The sequence below is a fragment of the Limanda limanda genome, chromosome 11 (genome assembly GCF_963576545.1).
Source record: "Limanda limanda chromosome 11, fLimLim1.1, whole genome shotgun sequence".
In the NCBI taxonomy this organism is placed as follows: domain Eukaryota; kingdom Metazoa; phylum Chordata; class Actinopteri; order Pleuronectiformes; family Pleuronectidae; genus Limanda; species Limanda limanda.
In genome coordinates, this window is record NC_083646.1 from 17273288 (window position 1) to 17289400 (window position 16113).

Below are 16113 nucleotides of genomic sequence, written 5' to 3' on the forward strand. Positions count from 1 at the left end.
TGAATTGGGTATGCTGTGCTTCTGGATGAGTTTGTTATTGTCAACCTCGTGCTTAGGGTGGACAAATAAGTTTTGCTTTAAGTCCAGCAATATGAACATTTGTATTTAGTAGTGTGGCCGACTCATTCAAACTGGCACAGCAATATGAGGAGATGAGTGATTGTTTATAGAAATGCTGATGCTTCTATGTTGTGTGACCTTCTGTGACTTTGCTTTGCAGTTTGACAAAGTTACTTTGGGCCTACTCCTGCTATATATAAAATATGTGTAATATTTCTACTTGTTGTCAGCTTCATCTTCAGACGGACCTATAAGTTTTGATTTGAGTCCAACTGTGTAAAAAAGTATAATGCATTAGGAAATAATTAAGGGATTCTAGAGTCCTAAAGATCTGTGTAGAAAACATGATGCCCTAAAAACAAACATGACACTGCCACAAAGTTTATTTTGTACTTTAATTCATCTTTTACTTTGTATTTAGTTTTGTCTCTATTATTTTACCGCATAAAACATTGATCACAGCAATCTCAGTAGAATAGTACTTAATTATCCAGTATTTATCATGATGTTATGATTCAGAAATGTAATATCCCACAAAATAAATTTGGAAAATTTGATTTAATGTCACATGAGGTGCTAAAATACCCGAAGCTGATTCTCTTGTAAACTTTAGAATAGACACACATGTTGCAGCATTATATTACTGCATCAGAAGAAAAGTATAGATACATCAAATAATACTAAGCTGATGTAAAGTAGATTATATTTGTAAGTACATCATGTTTTCTGTTTAGTTGAAGGTTGTTTAATTTACCACTTCACTGTCTGTTGGTCAATGGCGCCACCTAGAGCCCTGCCGGAGAACATGCGAGGCGTGACTGGTGACGACGCCTGTTTACCACTGCCAATGAACACGTGGCGCCCTGGATCCTGCGCAACCATTGGTCAGCGCGGCTGCGAAGTGGGCGGAGACTGGTTTCGGACCCGCCAATAGCGGGTGGCATGCTAATTCTGTTTGAAAATTTCCCGGGAAATCCGAGTTTCGCGGGAGGGCTCTTGAGCGCGTAAACCGTATCCCTTCATTCATCAGGCCGTTTCCTGAAGCCATTTCTGGACGGAAGAAACGAGAGTTGCGCTACTTTTTAATCCGTTGCATCTGCCTAAATGCACGTTCTTAAAGACAAATACTTGACAGAAGTCGATGGATCAGACTTCCAGCTTCACTTTGGTCTGATTATTTTTGAAATTATTGCGGCGGATTAGCGGCCACACGGGCTCGAAAGTGAGGAGACGAGAACGGGGTTACCCCGAGTACGCAAGATGAGAAGAGGGCTCTCCTCGGCTCCGGACAAAGTGATTCTCGCGGGGGTCGGGGGCTCGGCTCTGGACAATAACCTCATTTTAACCACGCTCTCGGATCGTTTAAACCCGGGACAAGCCAACGCGACGTACTTCCAAATAATCACCACCTCACCGCCTTGCAACGTTACACAGACATCAAATGTGTGTTTATCCGAGCCGCAGATCAACAACATTTACACAACTCCACAACAGGCTGCAACGAACGGAGGGGGACAACGACCGGCTCTGGGGAGACCGCCGGTAATGATCTCTCAACACAGCTCGTTTTGAACACATTAGCTTGCTACTAGTAGCCACGAAACACGGCTGAAGGTTAGCCGGCTAGCTTAGCCGAGCTTGTTGTCTTCGGGCAGCTAACGCTACTAGCTACTTAGCCAGGGTATTCCCACGACTCAGCCCCAGCGAGGCGGCTAACTCCCCGCCGCTAGCCGGGTGACCAGGCTGGGCTGGTGGGGGGGTTCCATGGAGACTAACCGTTGAGTTTCAGTTAGTTTCGTGTTTGTGAGGACGCGGGGCTGTCATGTCATAGCGTGCTAAGCTAACTTCATGGTGCTTGTTTGAGTGCGCTTAACCCCGGCAGGCAGATGGGAACATTGGTAAGAGATGAGTAACGTTAGCGCTGGCCTAGTGGCTGCTTTCGTTTTGGGGGGTTGGGGGGGATTTGTTGGGCAGCTCAGCTCCCAGTTAGCTCGTTTTTCTCGCTTCCTACCAACACACGAGGGGCTAAAGTTCCACAGCTACACATTGACCCCCAGCTTGGAAGCGACTGGGCAGAGATTCCTCCCAGTCGTCCCCTGAAGATGCGAGCCAAACTTGGATGAAGCTTGGAGAAATGTGTTAGCTCCCCCATGCTAGTCGCTGTGTAGATTATCAGAGGACAACATTAACACTCGGTTGTCGCCCTTGACCTTAATTTTTTGCACGGATGTCTCTTGTCCCTTCTCTAATGTGAATAAAGTGCCAACGCTGTGGTGCCTTTCGTGCAAAAAGTAAAGTGAAACTTGACTTAGTTGGTTTTTTTTGGTGCTGGTGCACGTTTCCTGTAATCTCAACGTGCACAAACCACACAGCAATAGTTTGATCAGAACTCTGGGTGTTGGTTGGTTTTTGTTTTGTTTCATCTCTAATGAACTAAAGCAGAATGTGCATCTCAGGCTGGAGCCACGAGCAGGCAGGGGGTGAGGGGAGCTGCTTGCTGATATAAAATGGCTGACATTTTGGCTGTCAACAGAGGACATATTATTTCCCTTATATCAGGTCCACACCTAGGTTTAACCACGAGTAAAACAATCTACCTATTGTGGGTCAACTGACTTCTCATCTACCAGGGGTTTAGAGGGAAACGCAGTAAAGCAGCACTCTGAACCTGGGGTGTTGCTAAAAGACACTAAAACTGGGTGGATTCTTGTCAACACATCCATCTTAATGGTTGATGATTATAATTAATCACCAAGACACCACCAAGTAACAGTGATGATGACCAAAAGGCCAATTTATACTGGCTGTAGGAGACTTATTCAGTTTTTCACTAAATAAACAATAACTCGTTGGTTAAACAATGTTTGTTGTCCATCAATTGCAACATAAAGGATCAAGGATGTGGACCATGTTGTTAAATAGGCTCATACATGTTAGATTCATGTTTTTAAGTGAACTACTTGTCTGAGACAATGGACAACTTTTGTTTAGTCATGGTAAACTAGGAACTTGGCTGAAGTGAGTTTGTAATCATTTTCTGGAACTTGTTAAACACTGGTGATCCATAACTTTGACTTTGAGATGAACGTAGACATCAGATGAACCATAAGCTCACACGTGGCCGTTCAGCTTCCATTGTGAGCGCTATCACCCCCTTCGTCCCTCAAGGTGGAAAAGAAATCAAAAGCGGGTTTGTGACACATCAGATGTGTTTGTGACGTGATGTCACCAAGATACAGTTGAATTCTGATGAAAAAATTCTAATGTCCTGACGGATTTGATCTGGTCCTCATGGTTCCCACTGGTTATAGGAAATTTAACGGAAAAGACTGCAAACATGCCGGCTCTGTTATACTTGCATGGTTTTATGTTCTATCCATTAAATACATTGAAGATAGTCAAAGCTATAGTGCATCATTGGTACCTGTGAGGATCCAAATACCTGCTTTTAACCATATTTCTTTTGACTTTCTAGGCAAAAAGGCGGTTGGCGCTCGATGATTCAGATCACCAGTACCAGTCGGAAACAACAAGAACTCCCAGAAGCCGAGCAGCGGCAGCAGCGACCAATGGAGGAAGGTTAAAGACGCCCAGAAGTAAGAAGCTGTAATAATATGAAATATAATAACTCGCTGACATCCAGTTAGTAGGTTTAAGCCAATATTCACAGCACAGTGATTCAGGGTTATCCTGTGGGAGAAGTGGATCACACCAGTCTCTATACACAGTAACAAGCTGGTTGTGCCTGCTTTGCACAGTTTTTTCAAATTAAACATATTCACACTTAGCTGTACATGAGTGTTTATTCTCTGTTTTTGCAGCATCAGCACTTTTACTTGTGGTTCATGGTTTCCGGTTTTAATTTTAGTCTTAGAACAAATTGTCACATCACATGTGAATCGCACGTAGAAAGTAAAGTCTCTGTGGTGTATACCAAATACGACTATTTAAATCTAATCCCTTGAATCTCACTGAAGAAATTGGTTTGTTCCAGAAAGGTCATTGGAGCTGAAATGAACACACACATTGAAAAATTGCTGATTTTGTCTCTCTGTGTAAACAAAGTTTGGCCACAACATAAAACCCTCATGAACCCTCAATGGGGGAAAAAATACATGAAATAATCTTTTCAGGCCTCTTCCTCCTACGCAGTTTAGGGAAGTTCGATTTTTATTGGAAAAAAGAAACTTTGCACCCGAGTTGCTGTGTTCATGTTGCGTGGTCAGCCACTATATTTCAGTAATGTTAGATATCATCGACTCCAGCCACAGGATGTCCAGGAGATTGAGGTCAGGGGGCTGCTGTGACCCCTGTGCTCCTCTAAAGTACTGTAACTGTTGAATGAGAGGAACTGATGATATCAGCTCATAGCTACCGATAACAAAATACACTAACAGCTGGTAAGGATCCAAATGTTATACTTTACTTAAAATGTTTCCAGCTGGCGATTATCAAAATCTTAAGTCTCAGTCCGTTGCTTGACCTGTCATGCAGCCTTTGTTCCCCTTTCATGTAAGTTACACATCCTCAGCTGATTGCGACTGATTGAGTCATTTGCCTCCGCCATTTCCTGACGGGGGAAAAAGAAAAACACAAAATGACCCCATTTTGTTTTCCGAACATTATGGTGTGTTTTAGCTGTTAAACTTCCTAAGAGTTGAATCTTCAAAGTTGGATTTGTTTATACTTTTTTGTATTTTAGATGTCTCTCGGATTATGAGAATCCTGTGGTGTGACTCATTCACATTTCTCCTGACTTCGTGGGATCTTTGAGTTTGTCTGCTAAAATTGAATATCGCGTACAATGATGTTAAACATTGTCCGTCCTCCCTGTTTCCCTTTGCCCGCTTCCTCTTCTTCGTCACAGCACCCAAATCTCCCCCAGAGAAGACGCGGTACGACACCTCCCTGGGCCTTTTAACAAAGAAGTTTGTGGACCTCCTTGCTCAGTCTTCTGATGGCGTCCTGGACCTCAACCTCGCTGCTGAAACCTTACAGGTATTTTTAATCTCGAAATGTTTCCTCTCCGTGCATTGGAAGAGAAAATGGGTTATATCGGGGATAAGGTCTTGTTCTTAATTTAGTAGTTGTTTATTTACACAATTAAATAAAAAACTGCACATCGTCTCTATTCTCAGGTTCAGAAGAGGCGGCTGTATGATATCACCAATGTACTCGAGGGCATTCACCTCATCAAGAAGAAATCAAAGAACAACATTCAGTGGATGTAAGTGGTCATTTTCTCTCACTTGGTCGTGTTCAGTACATTCTTGATTATCATCTTTTTCAGAAAACGTTTTGTTATAACCACAATAATTGGGAAGAAATGTGAGTACATGATGTGACAATTCCCCTGGTTACTCTGTGTTTTCATCCTCCACCTCTGCTCCTTTCTTGTTATTCATACTGTGGCTCCTTCCTTTCCTGCCATCATAATTATGACCAGGCCGACTCTCACCAGGGTCAGCCCTGTGGCATGGTGCACCAATATCAGAAAAGTATCACACCCCCCTATAAAATAGATATACTGGACACAATTTCTAGTTTCAATCTTGTGAAATTAGATCTAAAAATGTAATTTCTGCGCCGGGGAAAGACTGGATTTTTTGTGGCGCCCATTTTACAAGATCAGAGAAGCCACACTCCCCTGCATGAGCAGCACCTGTACCGATTCGGGGTCTTGTCTACTCGCGTCCTGCACTTCACAGAATAATAGACAGGGAAGATTCAAACGTTTTCAACCTGTTTCAAAATTAACTCACTCGAGCATTTCTGTTGACTGAATCCAACTGGTCGATGCAGGACTTAATACTATAGAGTCCTGGTATTTGGTTGCGTACAATGACCTACTTTTATTTGAGGAATCCCTTAGTCATACCAGACACTTAGGCACAGAACCTGTGTGAACAAGAGACGCTACATGCAGCAGATCAGCGACACAGCCCTCATGCACTGCACATGCACCCTGTGTGGCCCCGGGCGTTAATGAAAGCTTGGTCTCTCACTTGTATATCTAAAAGCTGTATCCTCAAACATTACAGTCCAATGCAGAGAGTTTAGTCAAAATGCTTTACACATTAGTTATGTCACATAATATGAACTGAGCAGAATTAAGATTAAGATACATTTAATTATCCCACACACATGCACAGACATGCACAGGCACACTCATGCAAGGAGGGAAATTTAACCTATGCTTTTAACCCATCTGGTGCAGGACACACAGAGCAGTGGGCAGCCGTGTACGGTGCCCGGGGAGCAGATGTTAGGGGAGTAAGGTGCCTTGCTCAGGGGCACTAGACAGGGTAGGGAGAATCCTCTTGGATTTTTGGACAGATCAATCCAGGTTCATCTTTTTGTTGTTTCTCCGTGGAGTCAAACCAGAGACGAACCAGAGACCTTTTCTGCCCATAGTCCAAGTTTCTGCGACTAGTCCACCGCCTCTCAGCTTTGTGTCAGCTTTGCAGTTTAAAGTGTTTTAAAGTCTCAGGAAAATTTTTCTTGGGTTGATGTGCTCTGAATGGTTTTGGCCAATAAACAGCTTTGGCCTGTTCCATGGTCTTCAGAGAACAGGCTGGCAGGTGGCTGAGTGCAAGCTTTTGCCACATCATGTAGATTGGGTATAGGGATACTGTGCCACAATCTGCTCGAGTGGAGCAAGGTTAATTATATCTTCATCTATCCATTTATCACTGAGACCATAGAGCGTGTGCCATAAAGCGTCCTTGAAAGTATTTAGTGTAGTAGGTGAACCCTGAATGCTTTTAGTATATCGTATCTCTAGTTTATTTTACTTAAGGCCTACTGTTGATTTTCCCTTCATTGGTTCATTGATTCATTCACTGTATTAGTCACTTAACCTGCAGATGTCCATAGTTGAACATTTGAGTTGATTTTCTCTTGAATGACTGTGTAATGACAAAGCATTTAACAGTTGAATATATTTTGTATTGCTCTTTTATTTTATCACCCACAACAGTTTTGGTACTTCGACTTTCCTCATTGTTTGTTGTGTCCTGCAAGAAGATAAACTAAGGAAAATATTTCCCTGTTGACGATACTGTTTTCAAGACCCATAAGTAAAGAAGGTTCTGCATGTGTTTTAATTTGCTGTGTTTCAATCTTCTCTCACCTGTAGGGGCTGCAGTCTGTTAGAGGTGGAGGGAGCGTTGAGCCAGAGACAGGGGCTGACCACGGAGGTTTCCGCGCTGGGAGAAGAAGAACAGAGGCTCGAACAACTCATCCAGAGATGCAGCCTGGATATGAGAAACATGAGCGACTTGCAGAGCAACCAGAAATATCCTTTTCCGTGTCATCAGAAAGTTAAAATTACCGTAGTTACTTCAGTTACCTCATACTTTAAAATGGCCTGTAGCTAAGTTCGCATGATTCAGTAGGTAAATATCAGCTTAGGAGACCACATGAAATAGTTTTCGGCTCGTCACCTGCCCTTTGAGGCGAATTGGGAAATTTAATTCTGGGTTATGCAGATAATATTAGATTGGTTGCCACATAAAGAAAGTTTTATTTTTTTACAGTAAAATGATTCATCAAACTCCCACCAGCATGTGCCAAACCAGTTTGGATAGTTGCTGTCCTGTAACGAACTTATTGGGGCATGTGTATACACATTGGTTCAGTATTAGTATCAACATGTGCTCACGTTGAGGTGTTACTTCTTTAACCCAGTATTCTTCACATATGCCTATGTAACATACCAAGACATGAAGCAGCTGGGAAACCTCAAAGATCAGACTGTTATTGTTGTGAAAGCGCCAACAGACACCAAACTAGAAGTACCAGACCCTGATGAGGTGTGTATAAACGAACAATGCACAAACATTCCAAACAAAGGCAGTTTTTCCTTGTTTAGACGAAATTCCTTGTACGTGTTCACCCCATCTGACCCATGGCTTGTATTTCTTTAAAAGAAACAGTTTGTTTGTCTGACCCTTCTTACTCAGAGAATACTCGTATGAGTTTTAACCTTCCATCAGGTGTTGTGTGGTACATGCTTCTCTGCACACGCTTTTAACAAAGTGAGGTGCATGGATCTCCATGCTTCCATGCTTTATACTAAGAAGAAAGATGTGTCTTTGACTGAACTCGAACACATAAGCTGCTTTCAGACATGCACTGAACTCCAGCGATCCTCTGCAGAGGGTGTATGTGGGAACACAAATGTCAGAGTGAGAGCCTCCGCAGTTTCCCTATATGTTCTCCCACTTGCTAGTATAATGTCAGCAGAAAGTCTGCAGAAGTCAATGTGAGAACATTGCAATAGATCCCCGCTGGATTCACAGCGGGTGAGTGGGGGAACGCGACAGACACACAAAGAAACAAATATCTGTTGCTGTGTGGTGTCACTCGCGTAGAAGACGCCAGCGAAGATGTCAATAGAGTTTGTGCTGATAAGACCTGGTGTCAATGTGCAGTTAAACTAAATCAGAAAAGGAATGAATCTGTACATCTTACCTCTGTCAGCTGCACCACCACTCGCCTGAATCCTGCGGAGAATTTGTTGTGAATGCGTCAGACAAAACCCCGGCCTGATATTTTGTGTATGTGTGAAAGGAAAACTGCCAGAAAGTCCAGACCCAATTTTACAGAGTTCCACCACAGGACATTTCTGAAAACGACTACACTGGAATCAAATTGAAATACTGAAAGATACGAAAGAAACGTTTTATTTCTTTAACATTTGACTGGAAGGTGGTATCTAAATAATTTTTATAAAAACTCAAAATGGACACAGCGCAAGTTTGAGGAAGTTAACTTCCCCCTTACAGAGTGGGTGTTGCTGATTTGGTTTTACAAGACACTCGAGAATGACGTCTCAGTATCTAAAGCTGTTGCATGGTCTACAACAAAAGTGCTGTCGCAGTTTGCACAGTTTTGTGTATCAGTTACTATGTGCATACCTTTGAGGACCATGTGGAAACCAGACTCCATTTTCTAACCCTTCAAGCATCTGTCATTTCATCATATCAAGTGCACTTCTGTCAGTTTTCTAACTTGAACTCAAGGACCATTGTATATATATATCTTTTCCCTCCAGAGTTTGTCCGTCCATCTGACCAGCACCAAAGGTCCTATCGAAGTCCTGCTGTGTCCCGATGAGGAGAATGACCCCAGGAGTCCTGTAAAAAATGGAAATACAGACATCAACGGGAACTCTCCTTTTCTCAAAGTCCTTCAAGGTTTGTTTCAGATCAACATAGGCAGGTAGCTGTGTTTTACAAGCTGGGGTTTGTTAGACTTGTCTTTGTCTGCCACAATGTTTCTGGTCAGTTTTTATAGACATTATAGAGTATTTAATTTATTTATAAGCAAGATAGTTCGGAGACTTTGTCTGTGGCATATGCGCAGCGTTTCCTACAGTATTTATGCCTGACTCATTCTGATTAGGGTTTTCTGTGTTGCTCAGCACAGGGTCCTTTTAAGGCATGATTTTAAGTCATGAGTGTCACGTTAGCATTGAGCTTAAAGTACAATGGCGCTTGATCATTAGTTAATGATTATTGTAACTTGACATATTGGCAATATACCACTTTTGGTCTAGTGTTGCTAGATTACCAATCTGGGTATTGACAAACCCTTAAGGTGTCGTCATCTGTATCACATTTACTGACTCACTAAACAACCTGTACTGTGGCTATAAAGGAGAATTTAATAATTTTCTTACCCCAGTACAAAGATTTATGTAAAGTGTTGGGACAGTCCTGCAGGCTTGTAAAAGTCTTACCATAAACAAGTTGAATTGAATACACTGATGCCAGTCTGGCTGTTTGGCATTTGTTCTGGACAAAAAAATCTACTCTTGAATAAAGATGACAATATTTAGCTAACCTGATGTTAGAATAAAATGTGGCCATGGCTATCTAAGCTGGTTGGTTAACAATTTGATCCAAACTGTTGAATAATCAACTTGCTTGTATCCATGCGGCTGTTCATTCACTAGTACAACCAAACAAACCACCTGTGTTACACCCAGAAGTCAAATTTTGGTTTAAAGTGCAACAAGCATTATGACAAATTAAATCTCATGGCCCGGTAAAGATAATAACCTGTTGACTCCATTTTCATCTCACAGATCCCAGCTGCACGGCCAATTCTCCCGGCAACACCCTGGCTCCACCTTCCTCCACCTCAGCAGTCTCTGTGACGACTCTCTCCCCCATTTCGTCCCCTTACACCAGTCTCCTCCAGCAGACAGATGACCAGATCCCTGCCTCCTTGGGGCCTTTCTTGAATCTCGGGCCCCCGCTTCTGGACCAAGAGGACTACCTTTTAGGTTTGGGAGACGACCAGGGGATTAGTGATTTGTTCGAAGCCTATGACTTTGATAAAATACCCTCCTGCCTGGATGACCTCCTGTGCAGCTAGCATTGGCTAACAGTAATTCAGATGAAGCGCATGCGAGTGAGGTGGAGAAAAGTGAGGGTTTTGATGCCTGTGACTGACTGTGTAGTTAAAGGAAGCCAATTTTAAATAGACGGGAGAGGAGGCGACGAGCACCCTTTTCAGCCCCGGTGGGAGGAAACGCCATGTTCTCTTATGGTGTGCGAGATGAACAGCCTTGAACCATTTCACACGAAGACACGACTGATCAGTGTGCAGACATATCCATTAATCCAGGTCTCAGGCTATGTAAGGCCTCCAGTGTAGCTGAGCATTGGTGGAAATCTGAAAGCCTTTTCTGTCTGGTTAAGCATAAACAGCGAGGGGAAGGATTTCCACCTTGCTTTGTTGTCTGAGGTTCACGTCACTGTACCGAGAGGAGTTTGCAAATACCCCCCCATTACCTGGCATTAACACACATTCTCTGTGACTGGGCTTAGCATCAATGCCCCTGAGGTGCATTTACAATCGGTTAAACACTCTGAACCTTTGGTAAAACCCTCAAGAGCAGGGAAGATGAAAACTGTGTTTACTGTTAAAGGATGCTGCATCTGAGGATTTGTCAGGCTTGTAAATCTGTGTTTTGGCAACGACAGAATGTTGTTAGTTCCCACTGATGCATCTTTTGTCAGTTTTCCAAATTCTTCCAGGTAATCCATCCTGAGATGTAACCGCAAGTTTAAAATGTGTTAATGTCAAGGGTTTTGGGGCAGAAGAGATGCTAAAGAAATCTTAATGATTGGATCTGTGATTGACTGCTCATACTGTTGGCTGTTTAAAAGGCATTTCTCATTGTTCAAATGTAGAACATTTTAGAGGTTAAAATAAATATGAAATGGAAAATGGGGCAATTCTGGTGCGAATCATCCATGATACAGTTGTTAACTTACCTGTGGGTTAGGCAGGGTTAGGCTTTGGTCCCCTCTCGTGACTGACACTTGTCAGGATGGTTCTAAAGTCTATGTACATTAAAGCTCTATTTAGTGTGGCATGAGGGACTGTGTTATGTGTGCCCCAGGTAAATTTTCAAATTTAAACTGTAAAAAAAAAAGCAATGGTTTGTGCAGTCTAAATGCTCTTAATGAAGACGAGCATGCAGTCTTTTATTTTTTTACCTGTTAACCTGATCAGCCTTACACCTGCTGATCGATTGGCCATCCTGCAATGACAAATGAAAACAAAGTGATGTCTAACCTTGCATAACAGAGGCCAGAAAAGCCCTCCCTCCTGGGTAAATTTGGATTAAACAAAAACACCTGATGTATAAACTTGAAAATTGTTCTCAAGTCGTCCATCCTTATCCCTATTTGTGAATTCAGGACCGAAACTCCCTCTTTCTCGCTTCTTTTCACACGTTCCTGCCATAGTCCTCAGCAGAAGCTGCCATAACAAAAACTTCCCATAAAGCCTCCTCAGTTAGACTGTGTGATGTGAAATTAAACTGTGGTTTGAGCTTATCACAAACATTTGACTTTGAACCACTTGATGCATATGCTGCCCACTCAGTGTGGACTGAAAGCAGTGTAGGAAAGAGGACGGGTGAGTATTAGTCTTTTTAGGTTTAGTAAGTGTTGAATTTTAATGGATTTTATAACTGTAGAAATATCTAATTATATCATGGTCACCTAAGAAACTGCCACTAAATGAGGCTTGATTGAAGGGCTCTTTTCACCATAAAAAATTCAAATTCAGTGCCACAAAGTCTCTGTAACATTTTGGGGACTTGGTGAAGTAAGAAATGAGAGGATGTGATTAATTTGTTTTTCCCTATAGGTATAAGGAGAACTGTTGCTTTTCACATCTAATAGCTTCTTGCGTTTGACACCATCCCCGGTAATAACAGAAAACACATCTTGTGTGAAACCCTTGGCTTTTAGCCGCAGGACCTATCGCTGCTGTTAGTTGTAACTCCTCCCCGACCTGATTGATTTCCGCTCGAGTACTTTGCGTATGCAGCATGTGTGAGTCAACGTCTAAAGATCGAGCTTGCTGAAGAGTAAGCCTGCCATGTGTAAATTGATGTACAGTTTTCTAAATTTTTCAGTGCACAAGGTACTGTAGGCTACCTCTCACTTAATGTTTGACTATAGTAATAGGGCGTAGAGGTAAATGCCATAGTGTGTTGGAGTGTTTGAATTCCCCCTTTGTCATAGAAACGACATTGTTTTGATTTTGTGATATTGGATATTACATCGCACTTTGGTCTTTTGAGGTGTGCGAGATTCCACTCATGCCCTGATGTAGTAATGAGAATGCCTTTGCTCTTAAAACGGCCTCTTGCTGTCACATCTTAAATTTGAAAACTGGGATGCACATTTGATAAATGGTAAAGTGGAAAAATGTATTGCAATATTTCTTTTGGTTGTGTTTATTTGGATATGTTCCATAAGCTTTTTTTGTCAGTGTTTTTTTGCATCTCATTGACCTAATGGATAAGATTTACTCATTCAATAATGCAGGTATTTCTTCAAAGTTAGCCTATCATCCCTTTAAGAGACGTAGCCTGTGTGTCTTTATACACCACTGAACCAGGATCGGTTTCCTGGTCGCCCATTGCTGATGTGTGAAGGGAGCTTTGCTTCTGTGACACCGTGTGTCCGTTTTACTTTCAGAATGATGTGAGGGAGTCTGACTAACTTTTCCTATTTTGGGGGCTTTTCTGCCATTTTCACTTTCAAAATTTTGAATCCTGTCAAAAGAAGTAGTTTCTCTACTAGTAAACCTGAACCGTATCCATGCATTTGAGGAGAAAATACGGTTTCTTAGACTGCAGAACTTTGTGAAGTTTCTGCACCTATCATACCTGACTGAAATTGGACTTAAACAGGCAGAAATGCTGTGTTTCACAAAACATTTTCCTATAGGCATATTTATATCTGTATTTTATATGTATTTATGGAAAAGTCTAATTTGTTTCCCCAGTTTGGCCCACTAACTATATTTCTTTCTATTTCATCAGACCCTTTACATCAGGAATGAGATTTTCCTACATCAATTACAAGCGACCAGAATCTGGTCATAATATTTTATCCACTTTTATGTGATGGAAACATGAATTTAGGAATTGGGAGATTGTACCTTTCCACTGGTTTCGAATGGAATGTTAAAAGATTGTAATGCACTGCTTATTAAATGTGTTATGGGTCACCCTTAAAATTACATTTCTAATATGCGATTCTGATGTGTGATTAGACCTTGCAGAAAGTTATCGTTAGGCTAAACGGTCAACTATAGTCCAGGTTGAAACAGCATTGTTGTTCCTGCTATTTTTCTTATGGCTATTCTTAAGCTGTTACCAAATACAATAGACTGATCCATGAATATTCTGTAATGGTTATGTGAAAATTTAACTGTTTGCTCGGAAAGAATTGACTGTCAAATTGTAATATTGATGCCTGTTTCCACTAATTACGAGAAAAAAAAAACAAGCTGTAATATCGCATTACATTTTCTTTTTGCAATCTGAAGGCATGGGTGAAAGTATCTGTGTGCAGTTGAATGTTAAACTAATTTGATGTTTTTGACGTGTGTTGTTCAGTTATATAAACGGTTTCTTTAACATCTGTTCAAATGCGGAATATGAGTTGTATTTGTTGCCGGGGGGGAGGGTGAAATGGATTTGTTTTTGTACTCTGGGCGTTTGTAATTGAAAATTTGAATAAAGAATATAAATAAGGAATTCAAACTTTGTTTCAGATTTGTCTCTACTGTGCAATCTTTTTTTTGCAGTAAATTTAAACAGAGGAAATAAAGCACAATTTGACTTGGATATCCATATTAATAATCCATATCAAATTTAGATAAATATAGTATTTTGTTTTATTCTCCTGTGAAGCACATAAAGCTTGTATAGGAAGGTGCTATTATTATTATTATTATTTACGGCTCGAGCACTGAGAGGCACTGACAGACAGTGAGGCCCTATTGAAATTGTAACGATTAATATAAATATATTAAAATCATTTGCAGATAGTGGCTTGTTGAGTACATTTGTATTTTTCTTTTATAAATCTTGATTGGTCTGTATTGAAAATTAACCAAGTATGCACCCTCAAATATTGTGTTCAACAATTCTGAGGTGTACTTTTCTTGAGTATTTCCATTTTCTGCTTCAGATATTTATTCATTATACTATATTATATTACTTCTATTTATTCAAAAGGGGCAATGTTCATTACAAACAAGGAGACAGAGAACAAATGGACAAGAAACTTACATAAATATTCTGTTATAAATGTATTTCATAGCTTCAGATAGGCCACTGCTAACTTTGCCAATTCAGAATTTGAAAACACATACAAAATATAATGCATTGTTATAAAGTCGATAAAATCAGTAATATATGATTACAACATAAGATAAAAGCTCATTTTCCCCTGCTACTTAGTCTATAGGGTTTTTATATTGTGTTTTATTTACATTGTATATATTGGTTTATTTTTGTCGTGCACTGATTGCTGGTTGTACATCAAACCGGGAAGCGCCGCGGCCACACACACACACAAGCACATAATCTCCTGTGGGGGGCAGCTACAGGCTTGCGTAGGTCAGTCACCTGTGAAGACCAGCATCATTTACCCCTGAACCAGAGCGAGAAATGCGCTCCCTGGGCCGCAGGGATGAGCCAGCCCCACGCCACTACGCTGCCATGGGTGGAACCAGGACACCAGTGGACACAGGAGCTGGGTCCGAACTCATGGGTAAATTTGGCAGGCTGTCGTGTTGGCAGGACTTACCACCTATTCATTGCACAACATCTAATAATGTGTCAATTTAAAAACAAAAATGAACAATAACCATTTCAAATTAAATATAAAAGAATTTTTTTTTAAATTAAATTACATTTAAAAGAAAAAAAAAACTGCGCGCGCACATCCTGCGCAGAAGCCCAAAGCGCGCAGGTTTTTAATTTTTTTTTTAAATGTTTTAATTCATTTAATTTAATTTACTTTTTTCTTTTTTATATTTAAATAATTTAAATTTACATAGTGTAATATATTTTGCAATTAATAGGTGATTGAAATCCTGCCAATTCTTTTTTTTTTTTTTTTTGTGATCAAATTTTTATTGGGATTTGAAGGACAAAAATAATCATCATTCAACAGCACATAAATAAAGTAATTACCGTATACAAACATAAGCATACCCATGTACTCACACACACAGATACACACATACACGCCGGATAATAATAAAATGAAAACATAAAAATAAAATAAAAAGATAAATCTGAAGATAAATATATAGCCAAAATTAGGTAAAATACATAAAATGTCATAAATGCAAAAGGAAAAAAGTTCCATTGAAGTGTAACCTAGTTAGATCTATCAAATGGTAAGATGCCGTCCACAATTTGCAGTACACAGTAAAACATAAACAGGGAACATAAACCAAAGAAAACAGGACCGGGGGGGGGCCTCAGCTCACACCAAAAAGCCTTTGAGACCTCCACTGTTCGAGTCCAGTACAATGACACTTCCTCCTTTTGCACCATGGAGGCGTGCTGTGGACAATTCCAGAAGCGCAACATCTATGAAGTTGAGCAGCCACTGTCGCAGAGATAGTATATGGGGCGGTTTCCACCTTGTTGCGATCATCTTTTTAGCTGCAGTTAGACCAGCCAGAAACACGCGCTTTGAGGATTTCGTGAGT

At 40.9% G+C, this 16113-nt stretch overlaps 1 protein-coding gene across 1 annotated transcript; it reads left to right on the forward strand.

Moving 5' to 3' along the window:
* The first annotated feature begins 1290 nt into the window (after nucleotides 1-1290).
* On the forward strand, nucleotides 1291-14119 carry LOC133014168 (transcription factor E2F3-like). Its single transcript, XM_061081337.1, has 8 exons — nucleotides 1291-1602; nucleotides 3536-3656; nucleotides 4928-5058; nucleotides 5199-5287; nucleotides 7199-7357; nucleotides 7760-7874; nucleotides 9119-9260; nucleotides 10154-14119. Exons 1-8 carry the CDS (start codon nucleotides 1321-1323, stop codon nucleotides 10444-10446), a joined length of 1332 nt encoding a protein of 443 aa, XP_060937320.1. The 5' UTR covers nucleotides 1291-1320; the 3' UTR covers nucleotides 10447-14119.
* The last annotated feature ends 1994 nt before the right edge of the window (nucleotides 14120-16113 follow it).

Coding starts and splice junctions, on each gene's coding strand:
- LOC133014168 (XM_061081337.1), top strand. CDS start 1,321: ATGAGAAGAGGGCTCTCCTCGGCTCCGGACAAAGTGATTCTCGCGGGG. Junction 1,603..3,535: donor CGGCTCTGGGGAGACCGCCG/GTAATGATCTCT, acceptor TTGACTTTCTAG/GCAAAAAGGCGGTTGGCGCT. Junction 3,657..4,927: donor AAGGTTAAAGACGCCCAGAA/GTAAGAAGCTGT, acceptor TCTTCGTCACAG/CACCCAAATCTCCCCCAGAG.